The 17,613-nt window shown below is 36.9% G+C and overlaps 1 protein-coding gene across 3 annotated transcripts in view; it reads left to right on the top strand.

The window, feature by feature from the left end:
• Positions 1 to 17,613, top strand: part of LOC149816812 (uncharacterized) — a 67,457-nt gene that overhangs the window by 23,385 nt on the left and 26,459 nt on the right. For 2 of the 3 annotated variants that reach the window (XM_089987422.1, XM_089987423.1), the window contains exons 9-10: positions 10,071 to 10,337; positions 17,114 to 17,369. Coding sequence is in view for 2 of the 3 variants with exons in the window: in XM_089987423.1 (XP_089843549.1) it covers positions 10,071 to 10,337; positions 17,114 to 17,119 (273 nt within the window). In the remaining variant the exon portion in view is untranslated. Of the gene's footprint in view, positions 1 to 10,070; positions 10,338 to 17,113; positions 17,370 to 17,613 lie in introns of those variants that run through there. The other variant, XM_089987420.1, reaches the window with a different exon arrangement.

Here is a 17,613-nt window from a genome sequence, read left to right as displayed (position 1 = left end):
TGCACTCAAAAATTTTGGATTATAGTTTTGGATCGATTTGATTTCTAATGATTGATTTCTGATTTCGGGAATGCAATTGAGATATCCTGTGGGTATTATATACAAAGATAATTGATTTTCCTGTTTTTTTCTGTTTTGCATTTAATATTTTTTGTATTGTTTTCATTTTCAAATGCTTGTTTTCTTCCTTGATTTCTTGTCATTCAATTAATTTCCATTTCGTTTTCTTGTTTTTGTTAAGTAAGTATTAGTTGTTAGTTTAGTGAACTGTTAGATATTAGAGTAGCAGTTAGTTAGTGGTGAGTTGCATTGTAATTAGATGACTTTAGTATTTTGAAATTAGATTTAACTACTGTTCCATCATTAGGTACTTAGTTCATTCGAAATAATTAGCATTGTTATTTAGATTTCTTGCATGATTGCTTTTGTAATTAGCATTTAACTAGTTTAGTTTAATTTTAGTTTCTATAGTTCTCTCTTGTGCTGCTCGTGTTCATTTGAATTGTGCAGGATTGCAAGGAATTGGAGCGGAAGTGATTATGTGACACGGGGAAGCAAAAGAGTAGAAAATTTTTACTTTTTAGTTTAGAATTAGGAGTTTGATTGGGTTTGTAAATATTGCACTTTACGCCCTTTGCGAAGGGTATTCATTTGTTGTAATAGTTAGTTGTTTTTATCTTTTCTGAACATTTTACATTTCACATAATTCGGCAATAAAGAATAGGTTAGATTTGTGTACTTGAATACGATATATTCCCGTTCCCTGAGTTCGACCCGGTCTCATCCACTAGTGAGAACCGGTTTTTATTATTTGATGTCTCGTTTTCACATGTTTTACATTTAAAAATCTTTTCAAAATTACAACGATTTAAAAGAAGACATCAAATTTTTGGCGCCGTTGCCGGGGAACGGCGTAATATTAGTATTCACTTTATTGCCTAGTGTTTGTGTTGCATTTAGGTTTAGAACCACGTATGTGCATATCTTAGAGACGAGCTTACATTTCTGCACAGCCCACCTATTAGGATTCCCTTAGAGGTGACTGTGTACGATTGATACCGTACACATAGATTTTATATTTCTTTTGCATAATCTCTGTTATATGTAATTGCGTGGTGTTTGTTTAGTTTTTGTGGTTTTTAGTTTACTTGCTTTGTGGTTTGCGTGGTTTGGCCGCTTAGTGCGTTAGTTAGGTAGAAAACCCAAAGTTAGGACGTGTGCTACACCGGTCTACTCAAAGGTGTATGCAATGGCTGACGATCATCAATTGATCCATCCTTTGAGGGAGTACTTCATGCCAAATACGTATACTCTCGCCTCCTGCATCACGAGACCTGATGTAGGAGCGAGCCATTTTGAGATTAAGGCCAGTGTGATTCAAATGTTACCTTCGTTTTATGGCCTTAGCAATGAGGACCCATATCGTCATCTCGACGAATTCCTTGAGATTTGCTCGACTGTGCGAATCAATAACTTTGGAGATGATGCTATGCGGTTGACTTTGTTTTCGTTCTCTCTCAAAGATAAAGCCAAGCACTGGCTAAAATCTCTTGAGACGGTTCGTATTACTACTTGGGAAGGAATGCAAAAAGAATTTTTAAAAAAATATTTCCCAATTGGTAAGACGAATCAATTTCGTAAAGCTATAACCAGTTTTTCTCAAATTGAGGGAGAACAATTTCACGAGTCTTGGGAGAGATTGAAAGATCTTCTCCGCAAGTGTCCCCATCACCAGGTGCCTCATTGACAGTTGGTGCAGTATTTTTATGACGGGCTTACTGAAAAGCATCGTCAAATGGTTGATTCGTCTTGTGGGGGCACTTTTATGCTCAAGAGTGAGGACGAGGCGTGGTCTCTATTCGAGACCTTGAGTGAAAACACGATGCATCATACCTTGTCTTCACGGCTCGATAGGACTACACCTGTGTCTAGTGGTCTTAGGAAAGTTGGGATTTCTGAAGTTAGGTCCGAGTTAGAATTGCGTACCAAGGTTGACCAGTTGACTAGGAAGTTAGATCAATTTCTAGCCAATTCTTCGAGAAGTCCAGTAGAAAGAGTGTGCGAGCTATGTGCTAGCCATGCACATTGTGTTTCAGATTGTCCGGCAGCGCCCTTATATCCTGAATTCGTTCAGGAGCAGGTGAATGCTGCCCAAGGTTTCGCTAGACCCATGCCTGATTCATTTACACCATCATATACCCTAGGTTGGCGAAACCAATTCATTCCCCTATCCCATCAGCCCTCCCAGACACAATATAGACCCAGTAACCCTTCACAAGGTTACTCGCATCCTATATTTCCACAGGTTCATCCCCAGTATTGTCTACCTTCTCCTCAGGAGCCCAGTCCAAGTTCATCATTTCAAGAGAAGATGTTAGAAGCCTTTTCTGATATCAAGGCCACTCTTTGTTCCCATACGCAGTCAATAGCCAAGCTAGAGACTCAAATGGGGCAGTTAGCTCAGACATTGAGTAGGCAAAGCCAAGGGAACCTTCATAGTCAGTCTGTTGTCACATCTAAGGGAGAGGATTCCATGTCATTTGACTTGCAACCCACTGCTTCACATCATGAGCAAGTCAAATCTGTTACATCCCTTCAGTATGGGAAGGCGTCTCATTCCACTCAGGAATCGACTCATGAACCTCATATCATTTCTTCTGACGAGTCGATCTCCATGATACCTCAACAGAAGGGGCCTTACCTACAACATGCATTATCATCATATAGAGCCCCCTTTTCTGAGCCTTTAGGATCACCAATTTTTAGTAAGCAAGAGGTTCAAATGCAGAAGGTGCTTGACCAAGTCAAGCCAGATCATATTCACCACTTGTTTGAAGTTGCATTCATTGATGGTCGGTCGGTCTTGAACTCTCATTTCTTGACCAGTCTCTCAGATGAGACTAATCTCAGTTCTTCATGTCAAGAGAGTCATGATACTATAGTTAGAGGTAGAAGGGATGGAAACACAGTGCGTAGTGTCACAGATGACACTCTTTTCTTCATAGAACCCGGTTGAGTCTGACTTCATGTCCATTGATCTCATGGACGATGAAGGATTTTTCCAGGGATCCGTCTGGCTGGGGACGTGAAACTTAGCGCTTTATGGGAGGCAACCCATATTCTGTACAGTATTACAGTTGTTGTTAGGATTTGTAGATTTCATTTGGTTTTATTTTTCGTTTTCTATCTTTTCTATGAGTTTCATGTTTTGTCATGTATACATTGCATTCATTACATTTATAGAATGTGTATTTTTAATTCATGTCAGGTCATTCTATTCTTTTCCCTCATTTATTTTCTCTCATGTGCATTCACTTAGTTTCATATAAGCATGGGGGAGTGCCACTGGGACAGTGTCATTCAAGCATGGGGGAGGGTGCAGAGTGCACACCTTGATATTTCTGTTTAAGTTCTTGCACATGTTTATGCATCTCTCATAAAAAGTAGATTTTTAAAGAAAGAGTTTGAACTTATATGAATGTTATTTCAAATCTAATGTTTTTAGAGGATTTTTAAGCCCCACGAAATTTTTTTCTGACATAGATCTAAAAATTATGGTTGTTTATGCGGATTTCGAGGAAATAATGATAGATACATGTTAGAGTTTATTTTGAATCATAAATATGAATATGCACAGTTTTATTTTTGAAAAACTAAGCAAATGAACAAAAGCGTAAAAAAATGAGCTTAAAAAGTGAGAAAAAGCATGCGTTAGGTTGTTTGGATAATTTCACAATCCTTAGTAGATGGAACTTAGATGTAAGTTGAAACTTTTAAGTCCATTTTCGTAAAGGAGAGTGGAAAACTTCGTGATCCTAAGTAACTGAGAACAGATACAAGTTGAAATGTTTGACTCTCATGTTATAAGGGTGAATGAAGGAAGTCACTTTTTTGTCTTAGTTGATATCTTTTGGTATGCATTGAAAAAAAATATATAGAAGATATTGACATTGCACAAGGCATAAAAGCAGACCACACGCAAGCTATATGAGAAAAATAAGTGCGCAAAAAGAAAAAGCGTGAAAAAAATGAAAAAATTGAGAAAAGAGCTGAAAAAGAGAGAAAAGTTCAGTGCTTAGAAGTGTGATTGAGAAAACCTGTGTAGAAAACATATGAGTGAGGATAAGTAAATAATAATATGTTTTTATTGGATTTTCTAAGAATAAAACATAAATAATTGTGATATTTAAAAAAGTGAAAGAAATTCTTTTTCTGTGGTGGTATATAAAAGAATCTAATTATGTTTTGATTTTAAAATAACAGGAAATATTTGTGAAAACAAAGTCTTTAATTACCTACTGCTTGTGAGGATGTGTAATATTTTGCATACATGACAGAGATGTTTGTGGGTAGCATCACTGCAAACCCTCACGAGACCTTACTCGTCCACTGGGGTAACCCAGGGGTTGAAAGGGCTTGTTGCATGAGCTAAATGCAACCGTGATTCCTACGAAAGTGAGTTAGGTGATAGTTTGATTTCATGCATTTTTCTAGTTTGCTCGAGGACTAGCAAAACATAAGCATGGGGGTATTTGATCGTGCATATAAATCAGGGTTAATTAACATTTAAATATGCATGATTTTATAAAATAATGTTTCAAAAACCCAATTTTATGCTAGTTTTTGAGTAAATGTGCTAAAATGATTTAAAAATAGAAAATGTATGAACAATAGTTTTATTTTACAATTTTATACATATTTTAGTTTTTATTCTATTCATAGTAGTTTAGTTTTAGTTTTCAATTAAAAATAAAATAAAATAAACAATAGAGAAAATAGTTTTTTTTAAATCATTTTAAATGTTTGTTTTTTTAGAAAAGAAAATATATATATAGTTAGATTAGTTTTTTTGATTTTCTTTATAAATAAATAGTTTTGTTTTTGAAATAAAAAGATTAATAGGTTTTCTTTACTTTTTATATAAAATAATAAAAACAAATCATTACATGGTTTGTAATTTTTGGAAAATTGAAAAAAAAATATAATAACACAAACCAGTTGAACCAGTTTGTATTTCTAAAAGAAAATTAAAAAAAAAATAATAACCAAACCGGCTTGAACCAGTTTGCATTTGTTTCAAACCAGTTCCAGCCGGTTTGTTGTTTTTAAAAAACCCAAAAACAGAGAAAGAAGGGCGCCTCCCATATTCATGGTTGAAGCCCTTCTTTCCCCTCTTTCCCCTTCGGTTTCAACTCTTTTCCCTCTCTCTGCTTTGCCGGATCCTTTTCCCATTCTTTCCCCTCTCTTTTCCTACCTTTCTCTCCTCATCTTCGAGCCGGTGGCAGACTTCCTCAGTCTGGTGGTGCTTCTTCAGTCGGCAGCAGTGCACAAGGTGGAGGCCGCCAATATCTTTCCGATTTCCTCCAGCTGAATATCGTGTGACAGGCGGGAATACTCCAGGTGTGATTTCCGATTCTTATTCCTCTTCTTCTGATTTCTAATTCTTCTTCTTCTTCTTCTTCTGATTCCTCATTTTTAATTTCTTCTTCGTATCTTTTCAATCGAGTTCTGGTTTTGTTTCTGTGTGAAAAGGAAAAAAAATATAGATCGCATGTTTTTCTTCTTCTTTTTGATTTTCCTGTTTTTGCTTCAAGATTAGATTGAATGTATTGATCAATTAAGCTCCAGAAATCAGTCACCTAATCTCCAATCACTACTGTGATCAATTTGTTTTTGATTGAATTCCTCTTATTTTTGATTGAATCCAATGTTCGAGAGAATCTGATTTTTGATTTCATTGTGCCTGCTACAGATTAGTGTTGGTCGATCATTTGGATCGATCAAAAGTGCTTCATATTTCTGATCGAAAGTTCTGTTGTTCCGGTGATGAAAGAATGGAATTCGATCGAAGGAATTTCTGATTTCAATCGATCGGCCATCTGGATCATCTCTCATGTCCTGTTTGATTTTATAATTCTGATTGTCATGTGTTACATTGTAAAAATTGCCTAAGGTCTAGAGTTATTCATGTCTGATGAGCCATATTTGAACGTGTATTGAATAATTTGTTTGAATTCAATCAATTCATGGTTGTAACATTCTGATCATCGGATTTAATGTCTGAGTTTTGATCAATTATAGCTGATCTCCGATAAGTAGTATTTGAATGCTGATTGATTGCACTCAGAAATTTTGGATTATAGTTTTGGATCGATTTGATTTCTAATGATTGATTTCTGATTTCGGGAATGCAATTGAGATATCCTGTGGGTATTATATACAAAGATAATTGATTTTCCTGTTTTTTTCTGTTTTGCATTTAATATTTTTTGTATTGTTTTCATTTTCAAATGCTTGTTTTCTTCCTTGATTTCTTGTCATTCAATTAATTTCCATTTCGTTTTCTTGTTTTTGTTAAGTAAGTATTAGTTGTTAGTTTAGTGAACTGTTAGATATTAGAGTAGCAGTTAGTTAGTGGTGAGTTGCATTGTAATTAGATGACTTTAGTATTTTGAAATTAGATTTAACTACTATTCCATCATTAGGTACTTAGTTCATTCGAAATAATTAGCATTGTTATTTAGATTTCTTGCATGATTGCTTTTGTAATTAGCATTTAGCTAGTTTAGTTTAATTTTAGTTTCTATAGTTCTCTCTTGTGCTGCTCGTGTTTATTTGAATTGTGCAGGATTGCAAGGAATTGGAGCGGAAGTGATTATGTGACACGGGGAAGCAAAAGAGTAGAAAATTTTTACTTTTTAGTTTAGAATTAGGAGTTTGATTGGGTTTGTAAATATTGCACTTTACGCCCTTTGCGAAGGGTATTCATTTGTTGTAATAGTTAGTTGTTTTTATCTTTTCTGAACATTTTACATTTCACATAATTCGGCAATAAAGAATAGGTTAGATTTGTGTACTTGAATACGATATATTCCTGTTCCCTGAGTTCGACCCGGTCTCATCCACTAGTGAGAACCGGTTTTTATTATTTGATGTCTGGTTTTCACATGTTTTACATTTAAAAATCTTTTCAAAATTACAACGATTTAAAAGAAGACATCAATGGGAAAGGATGAAGGACCTGCTTAGGAAATGCCCTCACCACCAGGTGCCAAGATGGCAACTGGCGCAGTGCTTCTACGATGGATTGTCTGACAGCAATCGTCAGATGATCGACGCTTCATGTGGGGGTACATTTATGTTGAAAAGCAAGGATGAGGCCTGAAACTTATTTGACACTCTTGCCGAGAACTCAATGCACCATACCTCTACATCTCGCTCTGAGAGAACTGCAATCGCACCCAGCACCTCCAAGAAAGGTGGGGTTCTTGAGATCGATTCGACTGCCGTGTTGCAAAGCAAAGTTGATATGCTTTCTCGGAAGTTGGACCAGCTCCTCTCGACCCCATCCCAACCTCATCTGGTGTGCGCGTTGTGTGCCAGCCTAGCACACGTTGTTACTGAGTGCCCTTCAGCAGCTCAGTATCCTGAATTTGTGCAAGAGAAAGTTCAGGCAGCTCAGGATTACACCAGGCCCCAGAACAACCCATATTCATCTACATACAATCCGGAGTGGCGTAATCACCATAACTTCTCTTGGAAGAACCCACAGTCTTCCACCCAGACTTAGCCCACTCGACCACCTCAATTCACTCAGACATTTCAGAGGCCGAGCTATCCTCAACCCACTCCTTATCCTCTCCAGCCTTCACGAGAGTCTGCCCCGCAGACTTCTTTCGAGGAGAGACTGCTCCAAGCATTCGACGAGGTGAAAACCTCAAGCCAGAATGCCTTTGAGCAGTGTAGCCAGATGTTGAGTTCCCATACGCAGTCGATCGCAAAATTAGAATCGCAAATGGGGCAATTAGCGGAAGCGCTAAATAGGAGACCTGAGGGAAGCCTGCCGGGTCAGGCTGTGATGAACCCTAAAGGCAAAGAATAGGGTCTGAGCAGAATGATGTATTATATGTATGCTAGAAGTAGAAGTTTCAGTTTAGCATTTGTTTCTGTTTCGTTATTTGAATGTGAGCTTACATTTGCTTTGATTCATGCAGGTTTATCTGACATTCACTGTGTGAGTATAGGTTATTGACTTTAGGATATGGCTTTTAGAGCAGACAATCGATTCGGTCAACTGAAAACTGAGCATCGGCGTATGCTTAGTGGTGGAGCATGATCCAGTCAAGAATCAACTCAAGAGGCCCCGCATATCAGGTCGTATCTATCCGTTCTCCTGTCTTGATTTCAAGTTCTGTTAGTGTGCATCTACACTGTAATTTTATATCTCTGCATGCCACTAGGGACAGTGTCATTCAAGCATGGGGGGATGGTTCAGTAGATACACATTATTTTATTCTATTTATCATGTTCCGGTAACTAAAACTCATAAATTAGGTGTTTCAGAATTTTTTTTTAGCATATATGAATGTTGTTGACATAATCAGACATGTTAGAAACTGTTAGAAGCCCCATGAGGAATTTTTTTTTTGAACAAAGCTGAAAAGAGTGAGTATTTATGTGAAGTTCAAGGAAAATACTGTATCTGAATGTGAAAAGTTCATTTTGAATCGCAAAGTATAAGTAAGCACAGTTTGAAATAAACTACTAAGTAAATGAAAAATATTAGAAAAAGCTCGAGCTTAAAAGAAAAGAGTTTGCGTTAGGTTGTTTGGATGATTTCACAATCCCGAGTACGATGAGTGCAGAAGCTAGTTAAAGCGTTTGCATCCCACTCGAAAAGGAAAAGGAAAGCTTTGTGAGCCTCGGAAGCTGAGACCAGATACAAGTTGAAGTGTCTGAATCTCGTGTCGAAAAGGTAAATGAAGGAAGTCACTTTTGTGTCTAGTTAGTGTCTTTAACATACAGATAGTGGTATAAGAACGCATTAACATTGCACAAGGCACAAAAGTAGACCACACGCAGGCGAATGAAAAGAAAAGAAAAGAATGGAAAAAGTAGAAAAATTAAAAATTCAATGAAAAAGAAAATGAGAGCTTAAATGAAAAGAAAAAGTCATTACTTAGAAGTAGAATGAAAGACTGTGCAGAAAAATACACAAGTGATGAAAAATGAACAATAGCATGATAATACATGATTTTCTGAGAAACGATCATAGATAATTGCGATTTTTAGAAGAGTGAAAGGAAAATTTTACCGTGGAGGCATAAAATCTCTAATTATGTTATGAGAAGTGAAAATTTACATGAAATGTCAGCTAAATTTGATTTATGGAATTGCCTAGCATTTTAGAAGAAAAATTTAAATTTCTGCATGATTTCTGATGTTTGTGGGTAGCATCTCTGCAAACCCTCACAAGACTTCGCTCGTACACTGGGGTAACCCAGGGGTTTAAAGGGCTTGTTGCATGTGCTAAATGCAACCGTGATTCCTACGAAAGTAAATTAGTTGTTTAATAAGAGCTTGTATGTTATTCGGGTAGTCTGTATCCTCATTACAAGGGTAGGGTTTATTGCAAGGGACTAGCAATTATTCTAGCATGGGGGTATTTGATGATGCATTAAATACGCATAATTATAACATATTTTCACTGCATAAATGCATCAATTATAGGTTTAGAACCCACACTTAGGTGCATATAGATGTCATTGAGCTACGGTTCGAATTTCGTTCGAATCAGACTTAAAACGAGAGAGTTATTGTATTTACAGTGAAGCGGGTCGAACCTCGGGGCAAATCAGGACAAAATAGATCCAATTGATCCATTTGGGCCTTGGATTTGGGTCAAAACGCAACATATCCAACCCAGCTTCACCCCAAAGTCGATTTTTAATGTATTTGCTAAAAAACCTCTCTGAAAAAGGCACCTAGCAGATCTTTATATTTTAATCCTCTTTCTGGAATTTCCAGAAAAGAGGTGTTTAGCTTTAAAAACGAGTTTCAAAACCCTAAAACTCGTCTTTTGCCTCTAGAAGCTGCGCCCTCAGCCCGATTTTTCTTCCTCCAGACGTCTTCCTCAGCCCCAAGCCGCCACACCTTCTTCACGTTGGGTTGCCAAGCTTTGCCAAGCACCCATGGCCGCCATCTTCTTCCTCCTTCATTTGTTTTCTTTCCCATATGTTCCTTCTCTTCTCCTCCTTGCTGAAACTCACCTTCTTTGTTGTATTTTGCAGGTTGCAGCAGTAATGGTGGTGGTCCAGCTGTGCAAGGGGTGTTGTCTACCCCTTCACAGACAGCCGGCTCTACCATCATCCGGCTCTCTACCCCATCCGCGCAATCGGAGCTTCACGCCACCATCGGAACGTCACCAGCCGCGGTTTCCAGCAAATTGCAGCAACAACAAGGGGGACAACATCATTGAGGGCGTTGGTGCACATCCTGGGCAAAATTCCACCTCTTCTCTACCATCCCACTCCTCGGAATGCCGGAATAGGCCACCGGTAAGCTTCTCATCCCCCTCTTCTAGTTAAAAACCTATTTGCGTGTGATTTTTTATGTTTTTTTTATGCCTGCGTTTTCCCTTGTTTCCCAACCGTAGTTAGGTCTGGTTGTGCATATACCAGCACAGTAGATCGAGTCTAGGAATTCATTTTCTTGTAAATTTTGTGTCAATTGCATTTTCAGCTATCGTTGAGTTATTTTCCCCTTTTGCATCAAAGGTAGCTAGAGTAATCTAGTCGGCTGGGTTGATATGTTTTAGAATTTCAGTTTGTTTAATCTGCATAGGTAGGCATGTTTCTAGCTGTTGAGATGCTGAAGTTAATTTTGTATGCATGTTGTTTTGTGTCTAATTGGTATTTCATTTATTTAGATATACTCTATCAACAAAAATCGGGTAGAGTGTTCTAACCGATTTAGGTGTTTTGTGCAATTAGGGTATAGTGGTTGACTGTTAGTTGTTAGCATTATGTTTAGCAGTGTAACGTCTGAATAATAGGTTAATTATGTATGGGGTTAGATTAGTTTTACTGATTTTTGTCATTTATTAAGCTAATTCCTATGTTAGCATTAGTTAGTTTTATTCTCAATATAGTCGATATTAGCAATCACATGTTAGGCTAGAGGTGTTAGTATTAGCTAGCGTGGTGTTTCCAGCATGCATTGTATAGTTAATTAGTGAGCTTAATTAGGAGGCAGCTGAATAGTTTAATGTTATATTAGGTTAACTTTGTTCTTTTCTTTTGATATAATTTATATGTATTTTGATTTAGGCGTCATAGTGTAACCAATCCTTTAGTTGTTTATTGGTTATGTTAGGATTAGAGTTAGATGTTTTAGTCATTAATTAGATGATTATTTCAGTAAGATATGAGTTTAGTTTTACGATTGTTGTTTAGAGTTAGATCAACTATAGATCTAATATTACTTCAGGTTAGGTTCATATTTAATTTGATGTTATAGTTAGTTGTATATTTAATTCTTCTTTTCTAGGGTTACTTAGTTAGTTCACATTAAGTAATGACAGTAGTTTAGCAATGTCATCAAGTTAACTTAGTTTAATTCATACTTGAAGGTTAGTTTAACATAGCTGACTATAGCATTTTACTTTGGCATTAACGTGTAGTTCTCACAGGTAATATAGGTAGTTAATTTAGATTGTCTTTTCTTAGTACAATTAGTTACATTTTCGGTTAGTTAGTCAATATTAGGCTGTGAATGACTGGGGTACATATAATTTAAATATATAGTTCAAAACTTGGATGTTTGAATGAATAGTATATTAAAGCTAGAATCTGATTTTTGCTCTGATCTACACTCGTTATACCCTGTGACAATCTTGAGTTTTTTCAAAATTACTGTTCTATGCTATTCATTAGTGTGTTAACTGCGTGCAAACCTAAAATCAACTCGTTCAAAGTTGATTTGGTTTTCCTTTTAAGCGTTCTGCAAGATTAGGTTTTACGCGATTTTAGACTTTGGGTCAAACAGCTCTATAATTTTTATCGAACTTGAAACGCTTATATCCGGAGTTCCCGGATGAGTTTCTCAATTCCGTAAAGTCCGTCAGACTCTTGAGTCTGTCAGAGAAATACTTAGAATCAGACTTAGTTTGACCCTTCGCACTTCCTGTTTGCGAAAACCTATCAAAATTTGAGTTTGCACTGTTCAGGGATAAAACAGTCAATTACCTAGTTGATTTTCGTAGTTTTTCTAATGCGGTCGTTAGTATTCTATTAGGTTTTTAACATTGGTCCAAGGCTAATTGTAACATTAGGATAAGTAGTTTAGGAACTTAACTCTGGTACTTCCGCGTTTTACATAGAATTAGGTTAGCGATTAATTTCAGAATTAATCTAGAAATAGTCATTCCTGTATATAGTTTACTAACTTTGTTTTCATATCATGGAGGTGATATTAAGTTGTCGTAAGAGCATCTCGTCTCAGTGATAGATTGACGTAGCAAGTAAACTGACAGAAATGCCCTTGTGTTCACAGACTTGAGTCATTGCGCGCTTCTTTTATGTTCTTGTTCAATTTTGATTTCAGTGTAATACTCTCTATAATTGGGCAAGTTCAATATCAATAAAATGCAATATTTAGTTTTAATCTGAGTATATCCCGTTCCCTGTGGATTCGACTCGTACTAGCCACATCTGTGGAAAGTCGGTTTTTATTATTTTTGATTGACGATTTTCCAAATGCTTTTATTGAAAATAATGTGTTAAAAATAATCATTGCAAAAGTCAAACCACCTCCCTTACATTTCATGATGTTCACAACCAAGGCATATTTGGGTTTAGCAGGCTGAAACAACTTGAAGTGATAACCTAGTTATGTCCGTCTGGAAAGCTGACTACTACTGACATTGTCTCAAGGCATCCATGGAGGTGATCTGGGATTGCCATGATCCAAGCAATGTGTTCAACAGCATGAGACACCAGAGACCATTTACATAGAGTACATCAGAGGACATGACAAAAGCTGGTATGTTCAACATTCAGAGTAGTTCTCTGGGGCCGTTTCGCTCTTAATGTTCATCAGTCCGTTTGAGCCGATGCAACCTTGACAATTTAATGCAGGACTGGTAGCTTTGGCCTCGTCCTTTTGCTTTTTCAATGCTGCCATACATTCTCATGCACTTAGTTGAAAAATCCTGGAACTATTTAGCTGTTAGCATCTGTAATGAGGGTTGTCCTGTTCAACGTGTGTGCTGTAGATGTGGGAATTTTCTGTACACTAAAGAGGAACTCTGACAAAAACTTTTAAGGATCTAAAAATCTATCAGGAACTATACTTGATCAAATTTGAAGTTTTCTAGCCTAACAGGATCCCCTACGGCCACTAAATCTTCATGTCATCAACATTCTAAAAAATCACAAAACTTGGGCATGGTTTGTTAGACAGGCAAATGCATTGTATACAAATCCATAATGCCCTGCCAAAACTATAAAACTTGTGCCATGAATCAACAACTAGTGTGGCTTTGAGTTTCATCAGTTGCAGAAGTACAGTTTGTTATCTTGGAGAATGAATTGAAAAGAGAAGGTGCTTAATATGAAGGTTTGATCTTGTTTCCAACATTGGCGAAAATTGAAAATGCCTCAGTTATATAGCTTCTGTTGTTTTAAAGTTACCCAGAACATGTGGTATAAAGCAAATTTATCGCACGACACACACATGCAATTTTTCAATTTTCAATTACTTCTTGATATCAACCCTTAATTTTCTAGTTTTCAGTTTACAGTTATTATAATAAGGATTTTATATTATTAAAAGCAGGACTGATAATGCTGGACTCTTATGCAAGAAGAGAACCTTGTTTAGATGAGAAATGATGGGCACTTGGATGTATGAATGATGTTCTCATAGTGCCAAATAAAAAAAATGGCAAGTAAATGGTCATTAGTTTGTCGTGAGAAATTACCATTTTCATGCTTATCATGTTCTTATCAGCAAAATATCGGTCAAATAAATACATTTGAAAATTAAAAAATGTGTGAACAAAGATAAAAAATAAAAATATCCAATAAATATGAATGCCTTTTATCTCGAGATATTGCTGATAAAAATGTACATGTCATGATAAAATCACAATGTTTAAAAAAAATGAAAATATTATGATATGTAAAAAATAGAACAATATTTTCGCCGTTTGAAATGGCCGACAGAATATTGTAATAATTTCAAAAATATCATGATATGTCTCACAATGATGATACTATGAGGAGAGTAATAGAAAGTAGAAACAAAGAAAACACAAATGCAGATGGATTAGTGTTCATGTGGAGCTTGTGAGGAAAAAAAGGTAAAGGTAGAAACACGATTCTAGTTGTTAATTATATGGTCCTTCATCATAACTTCTAAAAGGGGAAGAAAATATGAGAAATTTAAAAAATAGAATGATATTTGTCACAGTGATGATGTTTGGAGACCGTAATGGAAAGAAATTGATCAGAAACAAATAGGTAATAGTTCATGTGGGGCTTGTGGAGAAGGGAAGGTAAAGGTGGAAAGATGAATCTACTTCTTAATTATGTGGGCCCTCTCATCATAACTTACAAGGTACGTTTGGATGACACCCAAATGGTTTTGGGTGTCAAAACCAGAGGTTTGTTCCGGGCTGCATTCACCCAGTAATCTTGCAAGGGTCATGGTATGAGTCTGACAAATATTCAATCACTTCTTGCAAGGCAGCATACAAGACAACCTATTTAAATGGTTGAGAGGGCTTTTGCAAGCCAACCTGTTAGAGTCGGCATGCCTTATGTTTTCATAGAGCACCCATTGGATCAAGTTAGAAAAGAAAAAATTATCGACTCGACCACAGCTAGCGCCGCTCAACCATCTGGGTTATGGCCCTTCAGTGGATTTACTGTCAGTCCGATTTGTTAAGTTCATGAAATGAATAAAATTTGACTGTTCTAGCAGGCTTCAAGTTGGGACAGACTCTTCAAAGTGTATTCACATCTACTGGATCAATATGATTCCACAGGTGGGGGGTCATGCTGGAATCCAATTTCAATCCGGGGTTGAGTTCAAAGCTAGCTAATTTCTTTTTGTGATATTTTCAAAATATCTCCAATATTTGTCACATAAGGTGGTGGTTGTTGGCTCACAAACACTTGCTGAATGATCTCAAAATACTGTTCTAGCTAATGGTTTGGTGTAGTGGGATGCATATATATGTTGGCTAAAATTCAAAAATCAAGAAAACTGAATTATGCATTATTATCCGTTTGTTACCATAGTAGGAAGTGACCGCAAAATATGTGGATGCGTGAAGCATGGAAGGTTAGGAAGCATAGGGGAACCAAGCATGAAGCAACTATAAAAACAAGTAGAAAATGACAATAATTTATCATGAATTTACTTAAAATGAAATTTTAACTATTTTATAAAAAAATGTATTATATAAATTTTTAGAAAAGAAAATACAACTCTTTTAACAGGAGATAAATTTACAATATGAAGGAAGTTCAATTTTATAGATGAGTGAAGGAATCTCGCCCTTTTCGCGAAACAAATTTTCATAAAGTTTCAAAGGCAGTGTTTGTTACACTCTTACCCAAGGACATTTGTTTCATGTCCTTTCCTATGAAAGACTCTTTTATATGAAATAATCTCTTTCCTAGCAAGGGTGAAACAAACATGTCTACGAAAAATATGTAGTGGGACCCATATAATAAATGCAACTTGCGTGTCCAAATGGGTTCATACCTCTCCCTATGGGGAAGCACTTTCCCTCCAAAGTATCACTTTCAAAGGAAAGAGGCTTCCTTTGAGTGGAAGTGTGACAAACGCTCCCCAAGGGAAGGCACTTTGCTTTGAAAATGTGACCCATAAAGGAAAGTGCCCTCTCTTTGAGGGAAGTGCAAATGCATTTTGATAGGAAAGATGCTTTTCTGCGTTTATCATGTGAGTCTCATCATGTATTTCACATGGAGATGTTTGTTTCACCACTCCTAAGAAAGACGTTCTCTTACCCATGAAAGAGGGCCTCTTTTATAGGAAAGGGCATGAAAGAAATGCCCCTTGCGCTTCTGAAGTGAGTTTCTTAGAAAGCAAAGTTTTGATGTTCACTATGATGGTGGTAGTAGGTTGTGGTGGTTGATGATGATAGTGATTCATCCATATCTACTTAATTTCAGTGATAGTAGTGCAGGATCAAGATCTTGAAGAAAAACGTTGGTATGGCTGAAAGCAGAAGGTAGCAACATACATACCCATCTCCATCATTGAGCTGGACCTATGTTTTTTAATGATCCAGCTGATAGATCTAGAGCAACCAATAGTTGTGTGTGAACAAGTTTTGGTTGATACGCATTAACCCTTGTGAATCATTCCTAGGTACCTAGAGATTGAGCTTATATCAACATAAAAATCAAGGGTATAGAATAGCTGGATCTGAGCTCAGATTGAACCAAATTCCACGGTCAAGCGTGCTTGGACAAGTGTAATATCACCCAAAATTGACACCATGCGGTACCAAACATTTCGCCTTGAATAATCTGTAGGATATAGGGCTAGAATGTATAGTGTGCAACTGTAATCAAGTCCATCATGTCAGCAAAAAGCAAAGATTGATCATGGCATCTCTTAACTCCCACCCTAGGTATCTAAAGTTTTTGTAAAACTCTCTTAGCAGATAGCATCTTTGTCCTTTTACGTCACCATTGTGTAGTTGTTGATGATGCATGAAATGCACATCATGTTAACAAGTTTTTCATGCATTTTGTAATGAGTTTAAGGTTTTAAACCCATGTTTAGATGCATTTTGATAGTAAGGGGTTGTGGTTCGAATTTAAGAGAAATCAGAGTTAAAATGAGAGAGTTATGGCTATTTCAGTGTTCGGGCATGAATTTTGAGGTGGATCGGATCCATATCCGACCCAATTAGGCTATTTGGACCTTGGATCAACCTTTAGAAAGCCCAAAATCCAACCCACATGCATATCCATATCCATTTCAAAAAGTTTTGCAGAAAACCCCTCAGAAAGTGGCGCCTAGTGAAATATTTTATTATAACCTTGTTTTTGAAACTCCAAAAAGTATAAATATACTTTTTAGAAGATCCCTAGATGTCTTTGGCATTGAGATTGGCGCCCCCTACACTGAATCTAGCTCCAGCCCCTTCCAACCTCTCATTCCATCCCATTTGTGCATTGAAGATTGGGTTTTTGCTTGCAATCAAGCAAAATTCTATCTCACTTGTCATTTCTATGCATTTCTTCTTCTTCCTTGCTGCGTTTTCTCACCATTTTCTGTATTTTTGCAGGTGTAACAGAGGTGGAGACCATTAATCTTGTTTGGACATGCGCAACACCTCAACAAGATGAGCCGGCCCTACCTCCATCCGATTTTCTAAGCCCTCCGATCGCGAATCGGCACCCATTTCATCTTCGGTGGATCTCCAACGTGTTGCAGCCGTGGGAATACTGTTCGTGGTGATATTCCAGCATTCTTGAACCGTTCGGGATGTCAAATCCAGGACATTGTTCGCTCTCTTCTTCGCCACGATCGTCGGATCACCCTTGAGGTAGGTCTTTTCCTCTCTTTTCTTCTAGATAAAGCCTAAAACGTGTTTGTTTGTTTTTCTTTTATTATTTTCTGTGTGTTTGCTGTGTTTTTTGTTTTTCAACCTTAGAATAACATTCGTGCATAGGCCAGCACGGTAGATCTAGGTTTGGTTTCATGCTTTTGTGTTCGAGTCCCCCTTTTCCATCGTTTCTCACCCAAAATGTGCATATCAGCTAGATCCTCATCTAGTCGATTGTT

Source organism: Nuphar pumila, chromosome 14 (genome assembly GCF_984573655.1).
Source record: "Nuphar pumila chromosome 14, dmNupPumi1.hap1.1, whole genome shotgun sequence".
NCBI classification, from domain to species: domain Eukaryota; kingdom Viridiplantae; phylum Streptophyta; class Magnoliopsida; order Nymphaeales; family Nymphaeaceae; genus Nuphar; species Nuphar pumila.
The sequence above is the reverse complement of the archived record's forward strand: the minus strand, read 5'-3'. Positions and strand labels throughout refer to the sequence as shown.